Here is a 21,591-nt window from a genome sequence, read left to right on the forward strand (position 1 = left end):
GATAGAGATGAGTCTGTTTTACTGTTTGAAAAAAAGGACCTGAACGTTTTCAGATCTTTGTACCTTGCTTTTAAAAGATTTTCACTTATGGGGATTTCTCACATTTGCAATGAGCCAAAAACACAAATACAATAGAAAATTCTACACAAATCTCTATTTTTAATTTGAGTTACAAAGGCTTGATCTTTAAAAATCACTCTCAATACCAGTGTGCAATTAACACATGTGACTAGAATTAGGAATTTAGAATTCTTTTCCTAGAAATGAAAATGCATTTACTTCAGTGAAAACAGCCACTAGATGTGTAGCATGCCTTAAAAGTGACAATAACAACTGTAACTTGCTTGAGATCATTTAAGATTATATGCTGCATACTGTATACTACAATTATGTTTATAATAATAATAATAATCACCTGTTCTACTGTGCTCATAGAGATGCTCTTTCCCATTATTGTGCTCACATAGTTGGCTCTCTTAGCACTTCCTGAACATCAATCTGAGAGGAAAATATGAAAGAAATCCCCAGAATATAAAAATTATATACACAGTATAAAGATCTGAAATTGATCAGGATTATTAAGATTCTAATTTCCAATGATAGGGTTTCAAAATTCATTACAACATAAACTTCAGTACCCAATTATAGTTATTTCTCTTTAAACACCGAAGTTTCACTAATTTCTCAAACACAAACAAAATCAGATTAGGATGGTGTTTTCCTTTAGGGAAGTATCAATAGTAATTATTACACATATTCATATAATACGAAAATTGCTGATTTTGAGAATTTGTTTAAAATTGAACTTTATACATCAGAGTCACAAAAGGTGATCAAATTATGAAAATTGCACTGAACGTGTCATAAAATTATTTCCTTTTCAGATGCTTTTTCAGGAAAGTTTTTGAACCAGCATTACAAAGAAGTGATCAAAATATTCCAAATTATTAAAACGATAGCCAACAACATAAACCTGATGTAACACTAGTCTTTTTCAGGTGATTTAAAAAGGATTTTGAAACTAGCAATACAAAATACAGCTTGGGCTGGGGAGTTAGCTCAGCGGTTCGGTGGCCTGCCTTGTAACTGCAAGGACCCAAGTTCAATCCCCGGTACCAAAAAAACCAAAACAAAATACAGCTTACCTGAATGTATTTTTTTGTGCTTAGTAAGGTGGTCATGACGAATGAATGTTTTTCCACATTCATCACATTCATATCTTTTATCATCATGATGCACTCGTAAGTGAAGTCTGTGAGAAAAAAAAACTGGTAACTATTCAAACTCAGTAACCAGAAGAAAAATGCTTCATAATGAATGAATGATAAATACACAAAAACCGGTCTGTCTACTCAACCATTCTCGTACATCATTTGCTTTGTATGTATGACTTTCAGAGTCCTTGCCAGTGTTTTATCAATCAATCCCAAGGTTACTATTCATCTCTTCCAAAAAAGTCCTTTAATATTTGCCATGCTCATTGTACTTCTGGATAATACTTCTCAACTTGATAAGCTCTCAGTCTATGCACTTCACTGAATCTAGCGAATGTAATGGTAATTCTTTATCTGACTGGCCACGTCCCAGAGATATAAAAATAGGTACATTTCAGGAATTAGAATCAGACAAATGAGGTTAAGTGTATAAGTGATTAAGCACATGATTATGATAATAAATGACAGGGAAGATAACTGAGGATTAACACTACTCTGGACAACTGATAGCACTTACAATTGATAGTTGAACATTTTATTCTAGAGGACCTCAACAAATTATGAAAATTACATTTTACCACTTTCCACACATCAATTAAACAAAATGGGGCCCATTTTATAGGCACTGTAGATTATTAAAGATTTAGATTAAAATTCATATAACTTGAATCATTTTTATTCCTGCAGCCTCTGTACACATATATATTCTAGTGAAAAGAATAGTTTTTCCATTTCAAGTTACCAAAACAGGTGTTGATTCTACACAAAAATTAGTAAATTGACTAGACTACATCTAAAGGGAAAACATTCTCTTTAAACTTAGAAGTAATAAATAAAAATACAAATATTAAAGCCTTAAGACTAAGATTCTAAGCCTAGTGTGATGGTGCATGGCCATAATCCCAGCTACTTAAGAGGCTGAGGTGAGGTTCACAAATTGGAGGGCAGCTGGAGCAATTTAGTGGGACCCTGTCTCAAAGTTTCTAAAAAATGGGTAGGAACATAGCACGCCAGTAGATGCTTGGCTAGTGGGTGTATGTGAGCCTGGGTTTAATCTCCAGTACTGGAAAAGTTTAAAAAGTTAAAATTCTAAAGAGCATTAATAAAAATTAAAATTATATACACATTTCACAATAAGAGGTTACGTATTTGGGAAAAAAAATTTTACAAACTATAATATGGTCAGAGTCAGCCATTAAAACAATTAAATAATTAAGAATGCCCAGAAGACTTTGTAGAATTGAGAATTCTAGAGCTTTTATTTTGTTTTGTTTTCCCACCGGTACCAAGGATCAAACTCAGGACTTTGTGCTTGCAAGGCAGACACAGTGCCACTGAGTTAAATCCCTGGCCCGAGAATTCTAAAGTTTTTAATCTTGGTGTATTTGTCATACTAAAAATATCCTTTTAAAATAAGGAATTAAAAAAATACACCAAGTTTGGAACACCAGAATTTTAATAAACTTTCAAAGAAAAAAATTAAAAAGAAATTTCAGTAATAACTTAGTAAATCTTTCGGTAAACTTGATAATGAAATATTCAATATCTTATATACAGAACAATGTTAAGATATATAGAGAAATCCATTCAGTAAGGTTTTCTTTGCACAACTGTTCATATAATAAGGTTTAAGAAATATCTTAATTCAACACAAAAAAGTAATAGGAAAAGAGAACTAAAATGGAGATTCAATTTTCTCTTAATATAAGGGAAAATGGCTTTCTTACCTGTATGAACTTCCATGCCGAAAACTTTGCCCACAGATACTACAAAGATGAGGCTTTTCTCCACTGTGGATTCTCAAGTGTTCTTTTAAAGTAGTTCTGTGTTAAAAATACATATATTTAAAATTCTTTTAACACTAATGCATATACTTTGCACACATTTCCAGAAAGCTTATTTGAAAGAGATATTATGGCAATTCTTCACCCTTTCTCCTTCAATATTTTTGCTCTTTCTAGGGTTATTTTCACTAAACAACACAGTTATTATGCTTCTATCTTTAAAAAAAATTAAAATAAAGCAAAAGCTTCGGCCTCCTTTGCCACTGGTTTGCTTACAAATAAGCAAACTTTGGAAACAAATAAAAAGCTCAATTATTACTGAATTAGGCAAAAATGATGTGGATTTTGGTCAGCAGTGCTTAATAGTATTTTCGAGTCCAGTTTATCCCGAATGTGTGCTCGACTTTTTAAAAAATGTCTTAAAATTTAAGACATTACAAATATCTGTAGCTTTTTGGTGTGGAAGTGCAAGAGCAACCTACAGAAAGGATGTATTTGCTCTGCCGAAGTCATTTTAGCCAGCTGACCCTGGACGGGTTACTGCAGTGATCACTATTCCACACACATCACGGACAACCTCTAACTTGTGGGGCCTCCCCGCATACTGAAGTGCTGAGTGGAAACCAAACTTTTTAAATATGACTGACCTTTGAAGGCTTTTAGCTATAACTGTCACAGGGTTTTTATTTCATTCCCCTACCAAGCGAGTTTAAGGGCTAAGAAATGAAAGCAGAGCTCTGCCAGCAGAGGGTGCTCTTCTCCAAGGTTCACCGACACTTAACAAGCGCCAGTTTTATTTATAAACATTTGTGTGGAAAACACTCCTAAAAAGGCACAAAACAGATTCAGAGTTCCTTTGGGAGAAGTTTTACAGAGTGAAAGCTGTGTCATGGAATAAGAAAATATAACCTGTGAAAGAAATTACTAAATTTTATGTCATTTTCTGACTTGTCCTACATTGCTCATTAATCGCCTTAAAAACAGCAAGCAGGCCATCTTTTTAGACAGAAGTCATCATAACAGTATATTTCACCTGTCTACCTTTTAACTGGCTCCATTTTATGAACAATAAATTCACCAAAACCCTTGGCTGAAAAAAACTATATTCCTAGGCCTCCTACTAAGTCGTTAAAGTAAAAACATGAAATGGTCATTTTTATTTGAGTTTTTGAATTGTTTGCTTTTTGTTTTTACACAGAACACTATATAGGAAAAAAGAAGTTTATAATCCATGTAGTAAACTACATAATTTTCTAATCTGTAACTATGATTTCGTTGTATATAGTGTACTAATTCTCCCATTCCTCCATCATAACCATCTATTAAATAAATTTGTTATGAAACTTTTGTGTACTGAAGAGTCTATAAAATGTATATGTACTATAAAGAGTAATATTAAACAAATATATATATTAAGAATTGGAAAATGACTAGTACCCTAAAATACCTCCACATACTTCTCCTAAATCTCATTCTTCTCCTTCCTCAGAAATAATCATATATACTAAGCATTCCCTTTTTTTTGTTCTACTATATACATATAGGTGTGTGTGTGTGTGTGTGTGTGTGTGTGTGTATGTGTGTGTCTGAAAAATACAGTGTATGCTTCTGAAAAGTTGAATAGCAAGCACAAACCTTATAGTATTGCCATTATTAAGTACTAAAAGGCAGAAAATAGTAATATGATCTCCAGATCAAAGTCCAGCTGGAGTTTGAGGGTTCCCTAGCTTCTAAAACTTCAGGAGTTTCGACTCCAGTGCTCCTTTTTTGGCATTCCTTCAATGGAGTTCCAGGGGCATCTGCTCCCATACCTTGTGCGGATTCTGTAACTAGGTTCTTGGTATTTCCTCATTGTCACTTTGGAATTTGTCTTTCTTATATTTACTAAGTCAGTTACCACTGATTCATCTGCTTTATGGCTTTCAAACCCTTGCAGTCTTGACACCTATTTTTTCTATTTTTTAAAAACAAAACTTTAATGAATATTTAATTGGATTAGAGATCAAATGACATGTCAACCATCTAAAGCTGCAAATCCTGTTCCATATCATCTTCTGTAGTGTATATAATTTCTTCTTTCATCTTTATATTTTAAATTAATGTATACTTCAGGTATTGCGTCTTTAATTACTGTATCCATTCACATGCCATATTTATAATTATTTCTACATAAATGTGCTAAAATTTTTCTGGTTTTAGAAATAATTCGTCACCTTTCTCGTACTGATTTCCCACAAATGAAGCAAGTCCATTTTCTCTTTCCACCATGAGTACATTCTATATGACGTTTCAAATTTCCAGTGTCATTGAACTGCCGACCACATATATCACATGGAAAAGGACCTAAAAGAAAAAGGAAAACAAGAACAGTGTGCATTTAAAGTTAAAGCTCAATACTGAGGTAAACAATAGATTTGCTATACATTTATGCCAACTAACATTAAGGTATATGTATCATAATACACTGCATTTATTGACTTGTAGTTTTCTCTCCCCTTCAGATTATTTCTAGAAGTCAGTTAACTATAATCTTTAGGCCTCTAGAGCCATGTATAGGGCTGGCATGTAACAGACATATAACAAATGCCGAATAAACTACTAAATTATAAATTGCAATGGCCAACTCCTACTCTGAAATCAGGCTGAAACAAAGCAGAAAATACTATATACTCTCTATGAAGAGGAGGTGAAACCTTGAAAAAATGAAAAGAATAACAGAACTTATATCCTGGAAATACACATGGAGTGATATGGTGAAGGTTTAAATTTTAAAAAATTATTACACTAAAGACACACTGGCATCAATCACCCTCAAAACACTTCCCTTGTTCCAGACTTACCCCATAGTTCTTGTCACTTTCTGAAGGAAGCCTTCCTTGGTAAGTGTCTTTAGTGGTACTGCCACGGCTGCCTCAGTGCCATGAACTGATTTAAAACGTTTACCTTCCGCGGTCGGATCCACTGCATGAGGTGGATGGAGACACACCACAAAGCCTGCCAGTCTGTTGGGTGGCACTCAACAGCAGCAGTCACTGCAGATTCATGAAGCAGGAAAGTGGCAAGAATGCCGGGACAAATGTGCTCAAAGGGACGGAGAGTATTGTGAGGGGGAATCAACGGCAGTGTGTCTTTTACTGGAATAAATTGTTTAAAATTTAAACATTTACTATGTCGTTTGATTACACTGCATACTGCTGCCATGACCACGAGTTTTTAGTGATATTGAGTAGAGTGACAATACTGCACCACATTTTTGTTTAATCTTACAAAATTAAACCAAATTTCTCATAGTAATATGATCTTAGCTGGATTCTGAATTTCACCATGATTTTACCAAGTAAACGAGTGGAAAGAATAAGTTTTATTGAATAGCAAACGAAAGGAATAACTGAAAAGAAACACAGAAGATAGACCTCAAGAAGACATACATTCGGAAGATGTCTCAAAATTTGAAAGAAGAAGCTAATGAAGAAGTTGTAATGAATTAAACATAATAGCACAATTTGGACACTGGCATTCACAAACTTATCTACAGGCAAAATTGTTCAGTAGCCTTGGGAAAATTTCAATATTTTTATATATTAGAAATGAGAGATGACCTCAAAAATCTACGTTGTGGGGCTGGGGATTTAGCTCAGCGGTTCGGTGGCCTGCCTTGCAAGCGCAAGGACCCGAGTTCGATTAAATCTAAAATCTACGTTGTGGGGCTGGGGATTTAGCTCAGCGGTTCGGTGGCCTGCCTTGCAAGCGCAAGGACCCGAGTTCGATCCCCGGTAAAAACAAAAACAAACAAACAAAAAAAACTACATTGTATCTAGCATCTATAACATTCTTAATTTCTAATATATATATTTTCCATGTGATATGAATCTTTTCCTCACTTTTTAACTCATTCAACAAGTACATATTAATTCATATCTACTGTTGTGCTTAGTACAGTGTTATTAAAAATTTCTCCACTCTCCCTGTGCCTACATAGTACAAAAGGATCCAAGAAGTTGACAAAAGGAGAGAATTTGTATAGGTGAAAATCACACAATTAAGTTTATAAAAGACACAAAATGAGCATTCATCATATTTTCCTGTAACTTTTATTTAAAAATATATCATTCCTGTCTTAGGCTAAGCTGGTAGGATAAAATACTGATAAAGCTGATACTTTGTCACAAGTCATACCAAATGTGGCCAAGGTAAAAACCAAAAGAAGAAAAAAGAGACAAATTAAAGTGACAAATTCATAGTGATTTCAACCTGCACTTCTCAAAACACCATAATCCTTCCCAGAATTGTGAAAATTCTAATTTATAAGCATATACACACCAAATAAACTAGAATTTTCATATATATTTCTTTAAATATGGAAAGAAGCCAAAAAAATTTTTTTAAAAGCTATACTGATAAGTTTAGTGTCCCCACGATCCAATCACCCCTCTTGGAATGTCTAAGAAAACTAGCAAAACCACCAGCCTCAGTCTCTTCAATTTCCCCTCCTGGTTTGTAATCTTTGAGTCTTCATTATGACTGGAGTTGACTACACCAGTGCCTAACTTTTTTTCTAGATTCACTCAAGTGTGTTCTTTCTCAGAAACTCCTTCCTGCTTCTCATCAAGAAACCAACCTTTATTTTCTTTTCTTGTGACACACAGAGCCTACCTCTCTGTGTGTCACACAACTCAGAGCCTCCATTTGTAATGGAGTAAGTTTTTTAAATCTATCTTCTCAGACATGCTTTGTTCTTTAAAGGTTAAAAATGTCGATCCTTTTATACATTTATTTTAGTAGCTTTGGAGGAGAGATGGTGGTTTCTTATAAAGTAAATATACTCCTACCATCTACTAGTGCCTTCATACACCTAGGCATTTACCTAAGGAGCTGAAAATTTGTGTCCATATAAAAACTTGCATTATATGTTTATAACAGTTTTTTTTTATAAGCACCAAAACTTGGACGTTCATCAACTGTAACAAATACACCACTCTGGGGCTGAGCATTTAGCTCAATGGCACTGCACCTGCCTGCAAGCGCAAGGTCCTGAGTTCGATTCTCAGTACTGAAAAAAAAAATCCACTCTGATTGTGGATGCTGACAACAGGAATGCTATGGGTGTGTGACAGCAGGGGGTATAATGAGAAGTATCTGTAACCTCTTACTTTAGCTGTGAACCCGAAACTACTTTAAAAAAATAAGGACTTCAAAAGAAAGAGCAGCTTCAGAGTAGATGTCTCCTCCATTATGATGTAGTCATCAATAACTGTCACGACTGCTTTAAGAAAGAGTATCTTGCTTACCCAGATGGAACTTTTCCTGATGCTTTAACCGTGCAAACCGTGATTTGAAATGTTCTTCACAATAGGTACACTTAAAAGGCTTATCTTGAGAATGCAGAATCATATGTTCCTCCAAGTGTGGTCTTCGAGTAAAAGATTTCTTACAAATCTAAGTTAAAATGCATATAAATGCAAAAGAATCAGAGTTAAAAATTAAAACATTCATAATGAGAAAAAAAATTCAGATGACGAAAATCCCTCCCAAAAGTATAGCCAAATTTTAATTGTAGGGAGGGAGGGGGGTCCTGGTGAAATTACTATAAGGAAGTATTTTAAATTAGTACTAAAAATAATTGAATGTCATCTACTTGTATGTTTAATAGGGCTTAATTCTAGACAGGAATTTCCTAATTCATGAAATATATGTTTAAGCTACTTATATGTGAAAAATAAAAGACTTTATCATTGTCCCCATGTTTTTGACTAGAAATCTGAGTAAGAAGTCATAGAAAAAGCATTTCAAAATTTATCTCTTTAAGTGATCAGAAGGAAGAAACAAATTTTAGAGAAATGTGACATCTGTAAGAATTTTATGAGTCTATTTCAACAAAAAACACATATACCAGTCACAATACTCGGTATTTCATGGATTATTTTATTTAATTATCACAATAATCCTATGAAAGACATAATTATCAACTTCATCATTTTATAGCTGAGGATAAAACTCAGTAAGCGGAAGATAGAACTGAAAGAATACTTTAGAGATGTAATAGGACAGATGTTCATAAATTCTTGCTTCCCACTAAAAAAGAAGTCTAGTTCCCGTCACATTAAATCTACCTTGCTATGGTGACTCGTTTGATCTGAAGAACATAGCAGAAGTGAAAATTTGGTACGTCTGATGCTACACCATAAAAACACTTGTAATTCTTACCATTCTAGGTTCCTGGAACACTCAGCCCTGGAACCCAGCTGCTACAGTAGAAAGCAGCCCAAAGAGCCTCATGAAAAGAGCAAAGATGCTCCTAGTCACTGGTCCGTCCTTGTTAGCCTAGTCCTGTTGTCCTGGTCATCAAGTAACACCAAACAGGCAGTCACATGGCTTGGCCACTTTGGAAGCAGCCCCAAGGCAGGCCAGAGCACCCACTAGCTAGACACACTAAGTGACTTCAACCGACACTGTGGGAAACAGAAAAACTACCTAGCAAAACCCCACCCCAAATTTGGATTCCTGATGCATAAAAAGGAAAAAAAAAAAACAACCAAAACAATTAAGAACGCTAGCTACTGAGATAGGTTATTATGTAGAAACAGATAACCAAAAATGGGGGGTGTGTGGGATTTCTAACATTTTATGCTCTGCCAACAGTAATGCACAGATCGTGTAACAACAGTAAGAATACAATATAGCAAATTTGGTAAAATTCTACCTCTCAGGTGCATTATCTAAAAATTAACTCATATCAGAATAACTTTATATTTAAAAAAACTCTATTAGTGTAAAACCTAATTACCTTTCTTTCCTAAAAGGCAATATTAAATTACTTTGGTTTGCTAATACAAATTAAAAATTCTTACATCACATTTCCAACTTTCACTCTTAGTCTTCTTAATGGAAATAAATTCTTGTGCATTTTCAGGATGAAATCTATCCAAGAAAAAGAAAAAGATGAAGAAAAGATGAGATTAAAACTCCATATAATCTGCCAATAATAATTATAAGAATCAGGTACTGATTTCTTTCTTTAAAAGACGGGCACATGTAGTAAAAACACAGATATCATCACCATTTTTAATAAATTTATCAGTATCCCTAAATTTATGGAGAAATCATTAAAGAAAATTCTAATCATATTTTAAATACATGTCAGAACCTAGCCATTTATATATAATGTGCAATGTTATTCACCAGACTTTTTTAGTTCAAATTTCAGTAAATTTCATTTTCTTCAGAGTTAAGTTACAATATTAAATATTCTCTCACACACTTTTTTACACTTTTAACATAAACTTGAATATAAAAAACAAATTTCCTAGAATTTTAAGACCATGTATTTCTAAATACATACCCGGCAAAACACAAGACAGAAAAGGGGATAATCAAAATTTTATACATTAAACTTTTGTATTACAGATGATAGTTTCCATATAAAAACATCTCATTCCAACAGCAACAAAAATGTGAACAAACTAACATTTGCTGCTCTTAATTTGTAGCCTGCAAAATATTACACAGTGAAAGAATGGGAGATGAGCACTCCACAGATAGTTTTAGTTTATTACCTATACCTTAGAAGACACAATAAAGCGGACTATGGAAGCAAGATAATACTTGCCTCTTTACATGCTTGGCTAAAGTCTTCTTGCTTGCATGAAGTTTATTACAATAAGGGCACTTATGCTCCTTCTTGTGAAATTCTGTTTCACTGCTGTGCTTCTTTCTGTGAACAGTTAGGTTAGACTTTGTTGAGTAGCGCTGATGACAAATATCACATTCAAAGGGCTTCTCACCTGTGTGCACACGGGTGTGACTTTCGTATTTCCCTACAAAAGGAAAAGTTAAGATTAATTGTGCATTTGCTACACTGTGACTGAAATTTGACAGTGGAATAAAATGTCATCATTTAGCAAATTTAATTACAATCCCAAATCCACACAGAAAACTAGAAAAAACTTTACCTAAATTAACTCAGAGAAACCGCCAAGACTGCTTTGAGCTTATTGCTCAGTATAAACTTTTTCTCAAAAACTTGGGTCATTTAAAAAAAAATTATTCATGTCATGTATTTTATTTGCATCAGATTTGACAAAAAATTTTTTTAAACTGTTGGCAAATTCTCTAAACTTACAATTTTTAAAATTTTAAAACTAGCCTTTAACAAAATATTTACTCATTATTATTTTCACAGCTTACTTTTACTATGTACATCCATAAATTGGAAGGAATTAATAGATCTTTTATAAACACCATAAATAAGGAAAATAATACACTTATACATATATTATATATTTTCATTTTTCTTCTCACAAGAGGTAATCTGGCTTTAAGGGCATTACAAAACTAGAGTAGTTATCAAGACATGTACTTCACTCTGACCTGTTCAAGTAAGAATTCCCCAACTTATAAGAAACAAGAAAACAACTAGTATTTGCATACTTAGTACTAATCTTCTAAAGCCAATATATACGGATAGAATAAGACAGTGGTGGCGAACCTATGAGCAAGCTGCAGTGGGCTGTTTCACTGAATGCACTAAAGGTTCACCATCACTGGTCTAAGAAAAAAATAAACAGGAAAATGTGAAAACATATAATGGATAGTCATACATAAGGCCAGATATGCATTATAATCTCTGCATGTAAGCACTACATATTCAGAACATGTGTTACAGTATTTCCAATAGTAACAACCAAGAAAATTTAACACAGACTTCTCAAAGAGAAAAGTTACAGTGAAAAAATGAAAGGCAAAGGTATATTTAAAAAAGAATACGGTTGTGCACACCAGTAAATGCAGCTACTAAGAGGCTGAGGCAAGAGGACTGCAAGTTTGCAGCCAGTCTGGAGAATTCAGCAAGACCTTATCTCAAAAGTGAAAAATTGCTAGACATGTAGCTCAGTGGTAGAGTGCTTGTCTAGGACATTGAGGCCCTAGGTTCAATCCCAGCACTAGAACAAAATGGCTTAGAAAAAATTCTTGTACATCATTATTTAGAACATAAACTTCTACATTCCAGAGACAAAAGAACATCACATGGACTGTGCACTAGGATATGAATCCTGGCTCTTTAAATAGCAGGCTATAAGTCGACAGCCATACCACCCTGATCGCACTCGATCTTGTCTGATCTTGGCAGCTAAGAAGGGCTGGGCCTGGTTAGTACTTAGATGGGAGAGCAGGTTATAGGACCTTGGACAAGTAATCTTTTTATGCCTCAAATCTTTCTGGACTGAAACACTGGGTAATCACATTTTTACAACTTCATAGGAAATCAAGCTATTTTCCTTAAGGTAAAAGGAAGGATATCAATCAAAAACAAAGAAAAACAAGTTGGACAACAATCCATTAGGCATTTAAGTGTAGACTATGTAGAAACTATGCAGGTAATATGCATGTAGCCAGAAAACATAGCCAATGTTTGGACATTTCCTAAACTGTATAATCTTAATTAAGCTAATAATTCAACCTCTGTACCTGAGTAGCACTTCATCAGATTTTTGAGAAGAAAATAATATATACATGACACTATAATAGGCTAATAAATGGTGAGCACTAGTAATTAACAACCATCATTAACACTAGCATAAGGATTACTGATCACAGTATGGGCAGAGATATACCTCAACTAAGAATCGAGCTACACCTAACTTATGACTATCCATTCCGAGATAAAAGTGGGTTTTTAATTCTCTGAGAGCACTGAATGGATGCTCCTTTGTCCACCTGACACTGCTAACAGTGTCTAGTGTACCAGCTCCCTCTCCACCAGTGCTAAAGCACACCTTCCCATTTACATATTCTTACAGTACCCTACCTCCATCACTTCCCTTTACTGTGTTCAAGAGATCAGATCTAATATTGGGAAAATACAGAGAAACTTGAAAAAAAAAAAGATTTCCCTTGATTACAAAAGTTTTACATTACACTTTTAAAACTATGTAAATAACATAAACTCATTGCAAAATATGTAAACAAGAATATACAATCTGATTTTTAAATGGCCAATGAAGTGGTTTCTGGACCCCATTCATTTTTAACTGCAGATTAACTGTGACTATTTAGATCAGGCTTTCAAGAATGAAAGACAACTTATCAACCTTCTAGTGCTTAAATCTCATTACTTATTACCAAGTGAACAAGAATACTAACAATAAAAATCTTAAAGGATAAGAAAAATTTTGTAGCAATCTTTTATTTTCTACAAAAAATGCCTTTGGTGTAAAAATGCTGTATGAAATACTCAGTACTTTCCTTGTATTTAAGTCTTTTCTTGTTAGCAAATAAAAATTAAGTTACACGTTACTGAATACTAAAACCATCAAAATGGCACTTAAGTTAAAAATCAAAATCATTTTGCCTACTAGGCTTCCATTTTCCTACAGATGAGTAGACATGAAAAGATTTAAGCCAAAAAAATAGAAAGTTGAACTGAAATAGCTAAATTAGAAAAAAAAAAACCTAAACATTTTTGAAAAACAATTTTAAATGCATTCTGTAAAACCCATGAAAACAGAGACAATTAATTCATTACAACATTAAGAATCTCAGAATTGAAAAAACCTTTTGTTATTAAAGTTTATGGCCACAGCCCCTGAAAAACCTATTATCTCCATGGATTTTGAAATTCTGAAGAACAGAAGAAATAACCTAGAGGGAATGCTGGATTCAAACGAGCCAGGGAGATTGCCAGAGACTAGTGGGAAGATAAAAGTTTACCATCAAATAAATATCACATTTAAAGCAATTAGTAAGGGTGTGTGTGTGTGTTGGAGAGAGGATATACCTCAGTAGAAAAAGTCAATATCTACATCTGTTTCTTCATATTTATGTGGTGGGAGATACAATAATAAGAGTATAAATCAAAAAATTCATTTCAACTATACCAGTTTCAATTAAAAAGTATTCCTTCACAAAATATGATATTACATCCAAGCATTTTTATTGGGAACAGAAACTACCTAATATTAAAAAAATCTTATCCACAGTATCTTTATGAACTAAATCTCATTATGAGTTAACTGTGTTTCAAATCATTTTCACATAAACAAATTTGACCATGTGTTTCAGTATTGCCTTAAACATGCCATGCAAAATTGTTAGAATTTGTATGTTATTTTTCTAAAAAGAAATGTTACTAAATTTTTAATATTGCTACATCTTAAATTGTACATTGACTCTATTCATATAGCATACTATAAAAAATGCATAACTAAAATATTTAAACTAATGTTATAATAACTTTTCACCAAGGACTAAGTGAACCTCTGTCAGGATGGACTATTATCTCATTTTTAAAAAGGGAGGGTGTACAAAATATTTTTTACCTCTAGAAGAGATTGTGATTTTAATCCAAGGAAAGATTTTAGTTCTCTGTAGGAAAAATAAAGAAGAAAAATTATCCAAATTTTCCCTCATCCCATCTGTCATTTTATTTTTGCGTCTTTACCCACTAGGTTTTTGGTGTAAGGGTCAGAGGATTCTTATTTGCATGAGAATTTGCTGAGAAAAGGACAGCTGGTAGACTAAGGAAAGACAGAACTGGATCAGGAGTGTCACTTCAACCATTAAGAACATCAGAAAAAAGAAAAGATCCATAGTAATGGAATTAAATTATCACATTATATTTTGTGTAGCTAATGGTTCAAGTAAGTCTCAGAGCTCATTCGTCTCTCAAATTCACTCCAAGACAGCCACCTTAAAAGCTGATAAGGAAGTGTAACTGGCTTCTTACAATTTCAGTGTGAAGCGAGACACCAACTTTTCCACTTAGTTCAAGAAAATAAGCGTTTAACAAAATTTTATTACTTAAAATGACCTAGGATATTATCAAGAAGCTTCAGGCTCCAAAATTAGTTAGAATTAACAATTAATGAGATAAAATAACACCCAAAAGTCTGGGTGGGCATTTTAAAATCCTATGAAAGGAATAAATGTAATACAAGGATTGGATGGTAGCTCTTACACTGCTGAGAATATACAGGACACCTAAGATACACGTTCTATACATTCTCTTCATTCTACTCACCACCAATGCACAGCATCTGATGTTCAGTACAACACTAATGTTCTACCGTTGTCTCATTTTTCATTCCCCAAACCATTCATCTTCCTGGCAGCAGTGTGCTTCTGCTCCTTTGCTATATGCTCCTTTTTGTCTCCCTGGCTTTCTCATTCCTTTTCCCAATTTCGTTCTCCACAGTGAAGCCAGAGTGATCTTTCTACCACTCCTATAGGCTGCCATTTTCTTTGTCCAGTGTTTTTGTAGTTTCTGTCAGACAATAGCTAAAGTCCTCTGTATGGCATACAAGCCATTCAAACTCTAACTTCTGCTTCATACTTACTGATCCTCATCTCCTGTCATTTTCCTTACAATCCCTTACCCACTTTGAAACCATCCACATCTTAGCAATCTGTAGAACACAACATACCTCAACGCCTTTGTACGTTGGTCCTTTTGCCTTGTGAATTCCTATTAAATCTCAGATCAAATACTGCTTCCTCTGTGAAATATCTCCTGATCCCCACTAGTCCTCTGTATTTATCTTGGTAAGATTATCATGATTACAATATGGTTGTTTTCTGTATATACTCATTAAGCTCTAAAATTTCAGAGGGCATATCATTTCATATTTATTTATGAAAGTGTTGGGCAGCTTAGAGACAATAAATGTTTGATTCCTGAATAAGACAGCAGCTATCATTCCTTGAATACTTAAATTCTGCGCAATATCTTGAGTGATTCCTTATTCCCATTATTCCTCACCATAATCCTCCACGAGAAGGTGCTATTAGCATTACATTAGCATGGTCTCACATAGGAAACAAAAGCAAATGGGCTAAGTCCTATATTAAAGTCCTGGATTCAAAAAAGTCAGGCAGTCTGCTATTAGCTTATGCTTTTTAATCTATTCAATATAAGATATAGATAAAAGGGAAAGAGGGGCCAGTGATTTAGCTCAGTGGCACCATGCCTGCCGGGCAAGTGCAAGATCCTGAGTTCGATCCCTGGTTCCACTAAATAAATAAATGAATAAATAAATAAATAAATAAATGATAAAAGGGAAACAGAGATATACTAATGTAGTAGAGATGAGAAAGTACTAGTAAAAAAGAAAGCACCTCTAATATGGATAAGCATAAAAGGAGAAGTATAGTGTAAAGTAAAGTACATTTTAAAAGTAATCTAGACATAAGCCTACAGTGTGATGTATTGATTCCATACCTATCTGGACTTAATCTGGTAAAAGGCATTTTAAAGCCTTCCTCTTAGTACATCACACTTTAATTTTGAACGTCTTCTGAATCTGTGTAAAATTCTAGTTTCCTGGGACATTAAATGAAGCTCTCTCAAAAGTATCTTGTGATAAAATCAAATTCAGTGGTTTTTTTTTTTTAAATATAACAATGTTATAAAGTATAGTTTACCTAATTTTCTTGTGTGGTGCAGGGCCTTGCAAACGCTAGTCAAGCTATACTAGCCCCTAGCTTTCCCAATCTTACTGTTCAGTAGGATAATCTGAGATCTAAGGGCTGGACCTATAATGCATGCTGTGAAAACTGACCCTTGCTCAGTCATCTCCAAGTCAAATTAGGTCAATTAAGGCAGAATCCAGGAAGCATGTGCTAAGGGTACAAAGTCTAAGACAGAGCCCATTGGAAAGATCAAACATTGTCCAATACCTCAACCCTAAAGAGCTGTTCTCTCCTCTATATATACAGTCATAGTATTTGTTAATAGCTCTAAAACACTGTTAATTAGCCTAACAAGTTACTTGTACAAATAAGGTCTTCCATTTGGCTAAACTACTAGAGAAGTTACTTTATTCATACTGTACAGAGCTTCACAGTAAAAAAAAACTTTTTGATAAATTTTTAAACTGGATTGTTGAAAGAGTTCTCATTAAGAAATATTCAATAGGCATTTAAAGTGAAAAAAGTTATCATGATAATGCTGTAGTGTATATTGTCGCATATTCTGATAGCAACTGATTACCAATATCAGTAACATAAGTAAATGAACAGCACCAGGCACATGGGCATAAACTAAACTGTATAACTAATTTTACAAGATTAGGTTGCACTTACATTCTATCACTGTATTGGTTAAAATATATTTCACAATTGTCTAACTTGAATTTACATATAAAGAGCTTAACTACTGCAATTAAAAGTAGATATTAGAAGAGTTCATATAAGATACTTCCAAAAATTGTTTTACTAGATTTTAGTAGCAATCTCAAAACAGGATTCAGGTTATAGAACACATTTCTTAGGCTTTTCTAATGGGCAAAAGTTGACTTGTTCATTATTAAATAATTAGTACTACTAATTAGGGCACTTCCTAAATTATCCACCTACAGTATTGTTATATTCAGTACAATTTTATTTTTCACTACATATTAGTCTAAAACATCCCAATTCTAAAAAGTGCTGGATACTAGAAAGATGACTGTATTTATAACACACATAGTACAATGCATAAAGAGGAAATAGTATACAAATTATTGAATTCAATCGGATATAATTAATGACTCAGGAGCAGCACTTATCTCTGAACTAAATTGGTATATAAACCAAAGCTGTACATAATACTCTAGTCTTTACATCAAATATATGAATTAATGATTAGCTGTTAGTACACAATGAAGAAAAAGGAAAGATAATATAAAAACTTAATTCCTGAGTCACAACAAATTTAAAAGAACAGAACAAACTGGGTATTGAAAAACTGAATTATCCTCCCCACTTAAACACTCTTTTACAGTTATTTTCAACGTTTAGTTTTAAATTATCACCTTTAAGAGATCCAAGAAAGGTAGTCATTAGAGACGGAAAAGAAAGCTTTCTTTTCTTACCTATTCGGTCAAACGTTTTATCACATTTAGGACACTGCAATATTTTTTTGTTACTGTTTTGAATGACTACTGGAGTTAACCCTTCATGAATGCTTCCTACAGAATCACCAGCTTCAGGTTCCTCTTCCGCATCATTATCTTTTTCACTTTGTTCTTCAATGTCAGAATATTCATCTGACATCTCCTCCTCTAGCTCATCTTCTTCGGCGTTATATTCACTTCCAGGATCCTCTGAATCATTTCTACTTGACTTTTCCTTATCAAAACTTTCTTGATTCAAATTGTCTGACCCATCACCACTTTCCTGTTCATCATCACTGGTGTCATCAAATTTAACAGAGCACTTCCGATTCCTTTTTGATCTTCTTGCTGAAAAACTTCTCTCCAGCATTTTTAACCCATGTTTTTTCCCTAATAGAAGGGACCTATGAGTTTTAGCCAAGTGATTCTCTAAAGACTTTTTGTAACAAAAATGTCTACTACAGAATTTGCACTGATGATTATTTGATAGTCTTCCAGTTAATTCATTTAGTGTTTCTTCTGTTGAGGACTTTTCAGTTAGTTCTGATTGAAAAGAGGCAACATTTTCATTGTTTAGTAGCTTTACTGCATCTATAATGTCCAAAAATTTTGCAGCCTCTAAAACGAGAGGTATTTCATATTTGTACACAAAGAACTCTGATGTGTAAAGAAATTCAAGCAAATGCTGAAAAACTGAATGTGTTACGTGATCCAGGGTGACAACATCAGTGCTTGGATTTTTACTCAAACATGCATGAAAATAACTACTGCCTACAGCAACGACTACTTTATGTGCACTAAATTCTTTTCCTTCTACTATGATAAGTAAATCACAGAAAGATGGTTGCTTCTGTCTATCATCATTTAAGTACTTTAGCAAATTCTTATTATACTGCAAAGAACTCAAAAGCTTTCTCTGGTCTGGAGAGGGAGGAAGTTCCTGGTAACAGTGAAGAGCTTCAGGAGTTGGTCTTTCTGTAGAATGAGTGCAGGTCACTTGGTCGCACTCCACTGCAACATTTCCTTCTGAAGAATCTTTATGATAGCCTAGATGGATCTTCTCGTCAAGATTTGAAGTAACCTTTCTCCTCTTCTTCATTGCAGTACAGCAATTTCAGAACAAGAAACTTCATAAGGGTCTTAGAGAGATGTATAAAGGAAAACTAGATTGTCTTGGGTAACAGCTTCTGGAGGGGCGTGCCCGAGGGTTTCATGGTCTGCAAAAGTGTAAGAATCATGTAAATTAACTCCCACAGCAATCCTAAATCAGTCAAGTAATCTGTCAACTCATCTATTCTAAATTATAACTAAATTATGACATAAGTCGCAACATTCATTCGTGGTTAAGATTTTAGGGCGGTGAACAAGGACGGCCAGGTTAGAAAAGACAGTCAACAAAAGAATAATTTTAAAGGAAGCCAGAGCACACCTCCCAGGCCTGATTTACCAACAGGGTGGTAATACCTGAGCAGAAATGGGTGGAATCCAAGATCACTGACAGTGCAGACTGAGGGGGGCTGCGGTCGTGATTTAAGGGTGCTAGGAGAGTGACAATAAAGCCGACGCGGCCGCAAAACCCGAGGCTCTCCATGAACATGCTTTCCCGGGGCAGACAAGGCACAGTTTTTCAGACACACAGCGCGTCCCTCGCCCCAAAACCTCCTGGCAGGAGATGGCCTCGGAAGGGGCACAGACCAAGAGGAGCGAGGTCAACCGGAGGGACGACTAAAGGAAGCCAAGGAGCCTTCCCAGGCCCCGGCTGGGCGGAGAGTGCGCTCGCCGACGAGAAACCCGCTACCCTTCCCACCCAGTTCCCCAGGGCAAAAGCCCCACAGATCCATTACCGGGAACCCAGGGCTCCCCCGCTGGCTCCCTGCCGCTGAGCTCCACTCTGGGCGCGCTCCCTCCAGCGCCTACCCACTTCCGGGTTCAGCCCCCCCACCGCTCCTTCCCCTCCCGGAGTCTGGCTGCCTCTGCACCGCCGAACGCGTCAACCAAGCGCGCAGCCTCCAAGAGGCCCAGAGAGACCAGCGCGCGCCCCGGCGCCGCCGAAGCGCATGCGCGCGCACCCTACTTTGCGCATGCTCCGTAGCGCCAATTTGCTCCCTCGGGGACCTTGAAGTCCTTTAGTCCGGGTTTTCGTAGAAACTGGGTGGCTCACAGTGATTGAATCGGAGAATCTTTACTGCAGAAGGAGGAAAGAAAGAGGGCAGGATTGGTGCGGAGTTTGGAAGAAATCAGTAGCGACGCAGTACCGCGACCGGATTTCATCCTCACTGGTGTATTTAATAGTTTGAAATCAGCCAAACCCTAACCGCCGGAAGCCGGTCGCAGCGCACACACTGGCAAACACCTAACAAACCGATACTGATTTCGCCTCATGTCGATAGCAAGATTTAAATGCAGTTGCTGCTAACATTTTTAAAAACTTTATTGCACGCAGAAAAGCATAGAAAAAAGATGCAGATAGAAAAGTATGCCAAAACAAAAAGAAAACTCGAAATGGCAACTTTTGGAACTAGTAGCTGGCGTTTGGCTTTTCTGATAGTCCCACTTGGACAGATGTCACAGATCTGAGATCACATTTTGAATACAAAGGTCTTAGATCATGTGATTTGGGGCACAAGAACAGAGACCAAATGAAATGAGGGGCCCAACCTCTCTTAGCATCCACTTGGCGTTCCCACGACGTAGGTGGAAATCCAGAGGCCACCTTCTCCGTGGGGTTGGATGATTCTCCTGTAGATAGGCAGACTTTCAGTACATGCCTAAAATGTGTTGGCTCACACTATTGTGTACGGATGTTTTAGATGTGATTAACAGGCAAATCAGTAGACTTTGGGTAGATTACCCTCTAATAATGTGACGGACGACATCCTATCAGTTGGAAACCTCAAAAGCAAAAACTTGTGTTTGCCAAAAGATGATTCTCCTTAAGACTTAAACTTACGAAACCTTCCTGAGTTTTCAGCTGTTGCTCAGCAGAATTTGCATGAAAACTGTTTTTCAAATTTTAACATGGGTTTTCAGCCTACAGGCCCCTACTATGGATTTTGGACCTGCCACCCCTTGTGACTCAACTCCTTCACATCTCTCCATCCTATTTCTCATTCATGCAGCACTAAAGTTCAGGACATCCACCACCTTGCAGATGCCAGACGTTTTGGCAGAAGATAACAAACGGAGCAAAGGCTCACAAAAGAGAATATAAACAGAAGGTTAGGAAACCGGAATCTTCGGACATCAGCATTTCTTCCTGGTGTCTTCCTTTTGCTGATCGGTCTTGGTTTTAACTTCGCTGTTTCACAAGTTTATTTCTAAATATGTAAATTATTTTCATGTATTCAACCGCATATCTGTCAGATACTTTATATGAGGAATGCGAAATTTTAAGTGAACATTTTTAATAGCATCAAATATAAACCAGGAATGAATCTAACAAGTTATAGTCAACCTTTATACACAATTCTCTTCAACGGGACTAGCAAACTACTTTCTGTTAAGGGCTAGATATAAAACAGTGTTTTATATCTCACTTTTTCTGCATTTTCTGTTTTTTGTTCTTGTTTTTGGTTTTTTGTTTTTTTTTTGTACTGGGAATCAACCTACGGAGGTTGCACTTTTGAGGCAGGCGGTGGAACCACTGAGGTAAATCCCCGGCCCAACTTTTTCTGCATTTTTGAAAACAATGCTTTAAGAATGAAAAAAATATACTTAACCATGCAA

At 35.4% G+C, this 21,591-nt stretch overlaps 1 protein-coding gene across 2 annotated transcripts in view; it reads right to left on the reverse strand.

The window, feature by feature from the left end:
- Zbtb41 (zinc finger and BTB domain containing 41) overlaps positions 1-19,877 on the reverse strand; it is a 32,675-nt gene extending 12,798 nt beyond the window's left edge. The window contains exons 1-8 of one of the 2 annotated variants that reach the window (XM_010635405.2): positions 19,710-19,877; positions 17,845-19,082; positions 10,605-10,812; positions 9,847-9,916; positions 8,287-8,434; positions 5,212-5,341; positions 2,942-3,037; positions 1,146-1,252 (exon numbers count right to left, since the gene is read on the reverse strand). In XM_010635405.2, the coding sequence (XP_010633707.1) occupies positions 1,146-1,252; positions 2,942-3,037; positions 5,212-5,341; positions 8,287-8,434; positions 9,847-9,916; positions 10,605-10,812; positions 17,845-18,964 (1,879 nt within the window). In that variant the 5' untranslated portion in view covers positions 18,965-19,082; positions 19,710-19,877. Of the gene's footprint in view, positions 1-1,145; positions 1,253-2,941; positions 3,038-5,211; positions 5,342-8,286; positions 8,435-9,846; positions 9,917-10,604; positions 10,813-17,844; positions 19,083-19,329; positions 19,576-19,709 lie in introns of those variants that run through there. The other variant, XM_033762146.1, reaches the window with a different exon arrangement.
- Between the last annotated feature and the right edge of the window lie 1,714 nt (positions 19,878-21,591).

The sequence above is a fragment of the Fukomys damarensis genome, unplaced genomic scaffold, assembly GCF_012274545.1.
Source record: "Fukomys damarensis isolate Sample0158 unplaced genomic scaffold, DMR_v1.0_HiC HiC_scaffold_11, whole genome shotgun sequence".
Taxonomy (NCBI): Eukaryota; Metazoa; Chordata; class Mammalia; order Rodentia; family Bathyergidae; genus Fukomys; species Fukomys damarensis.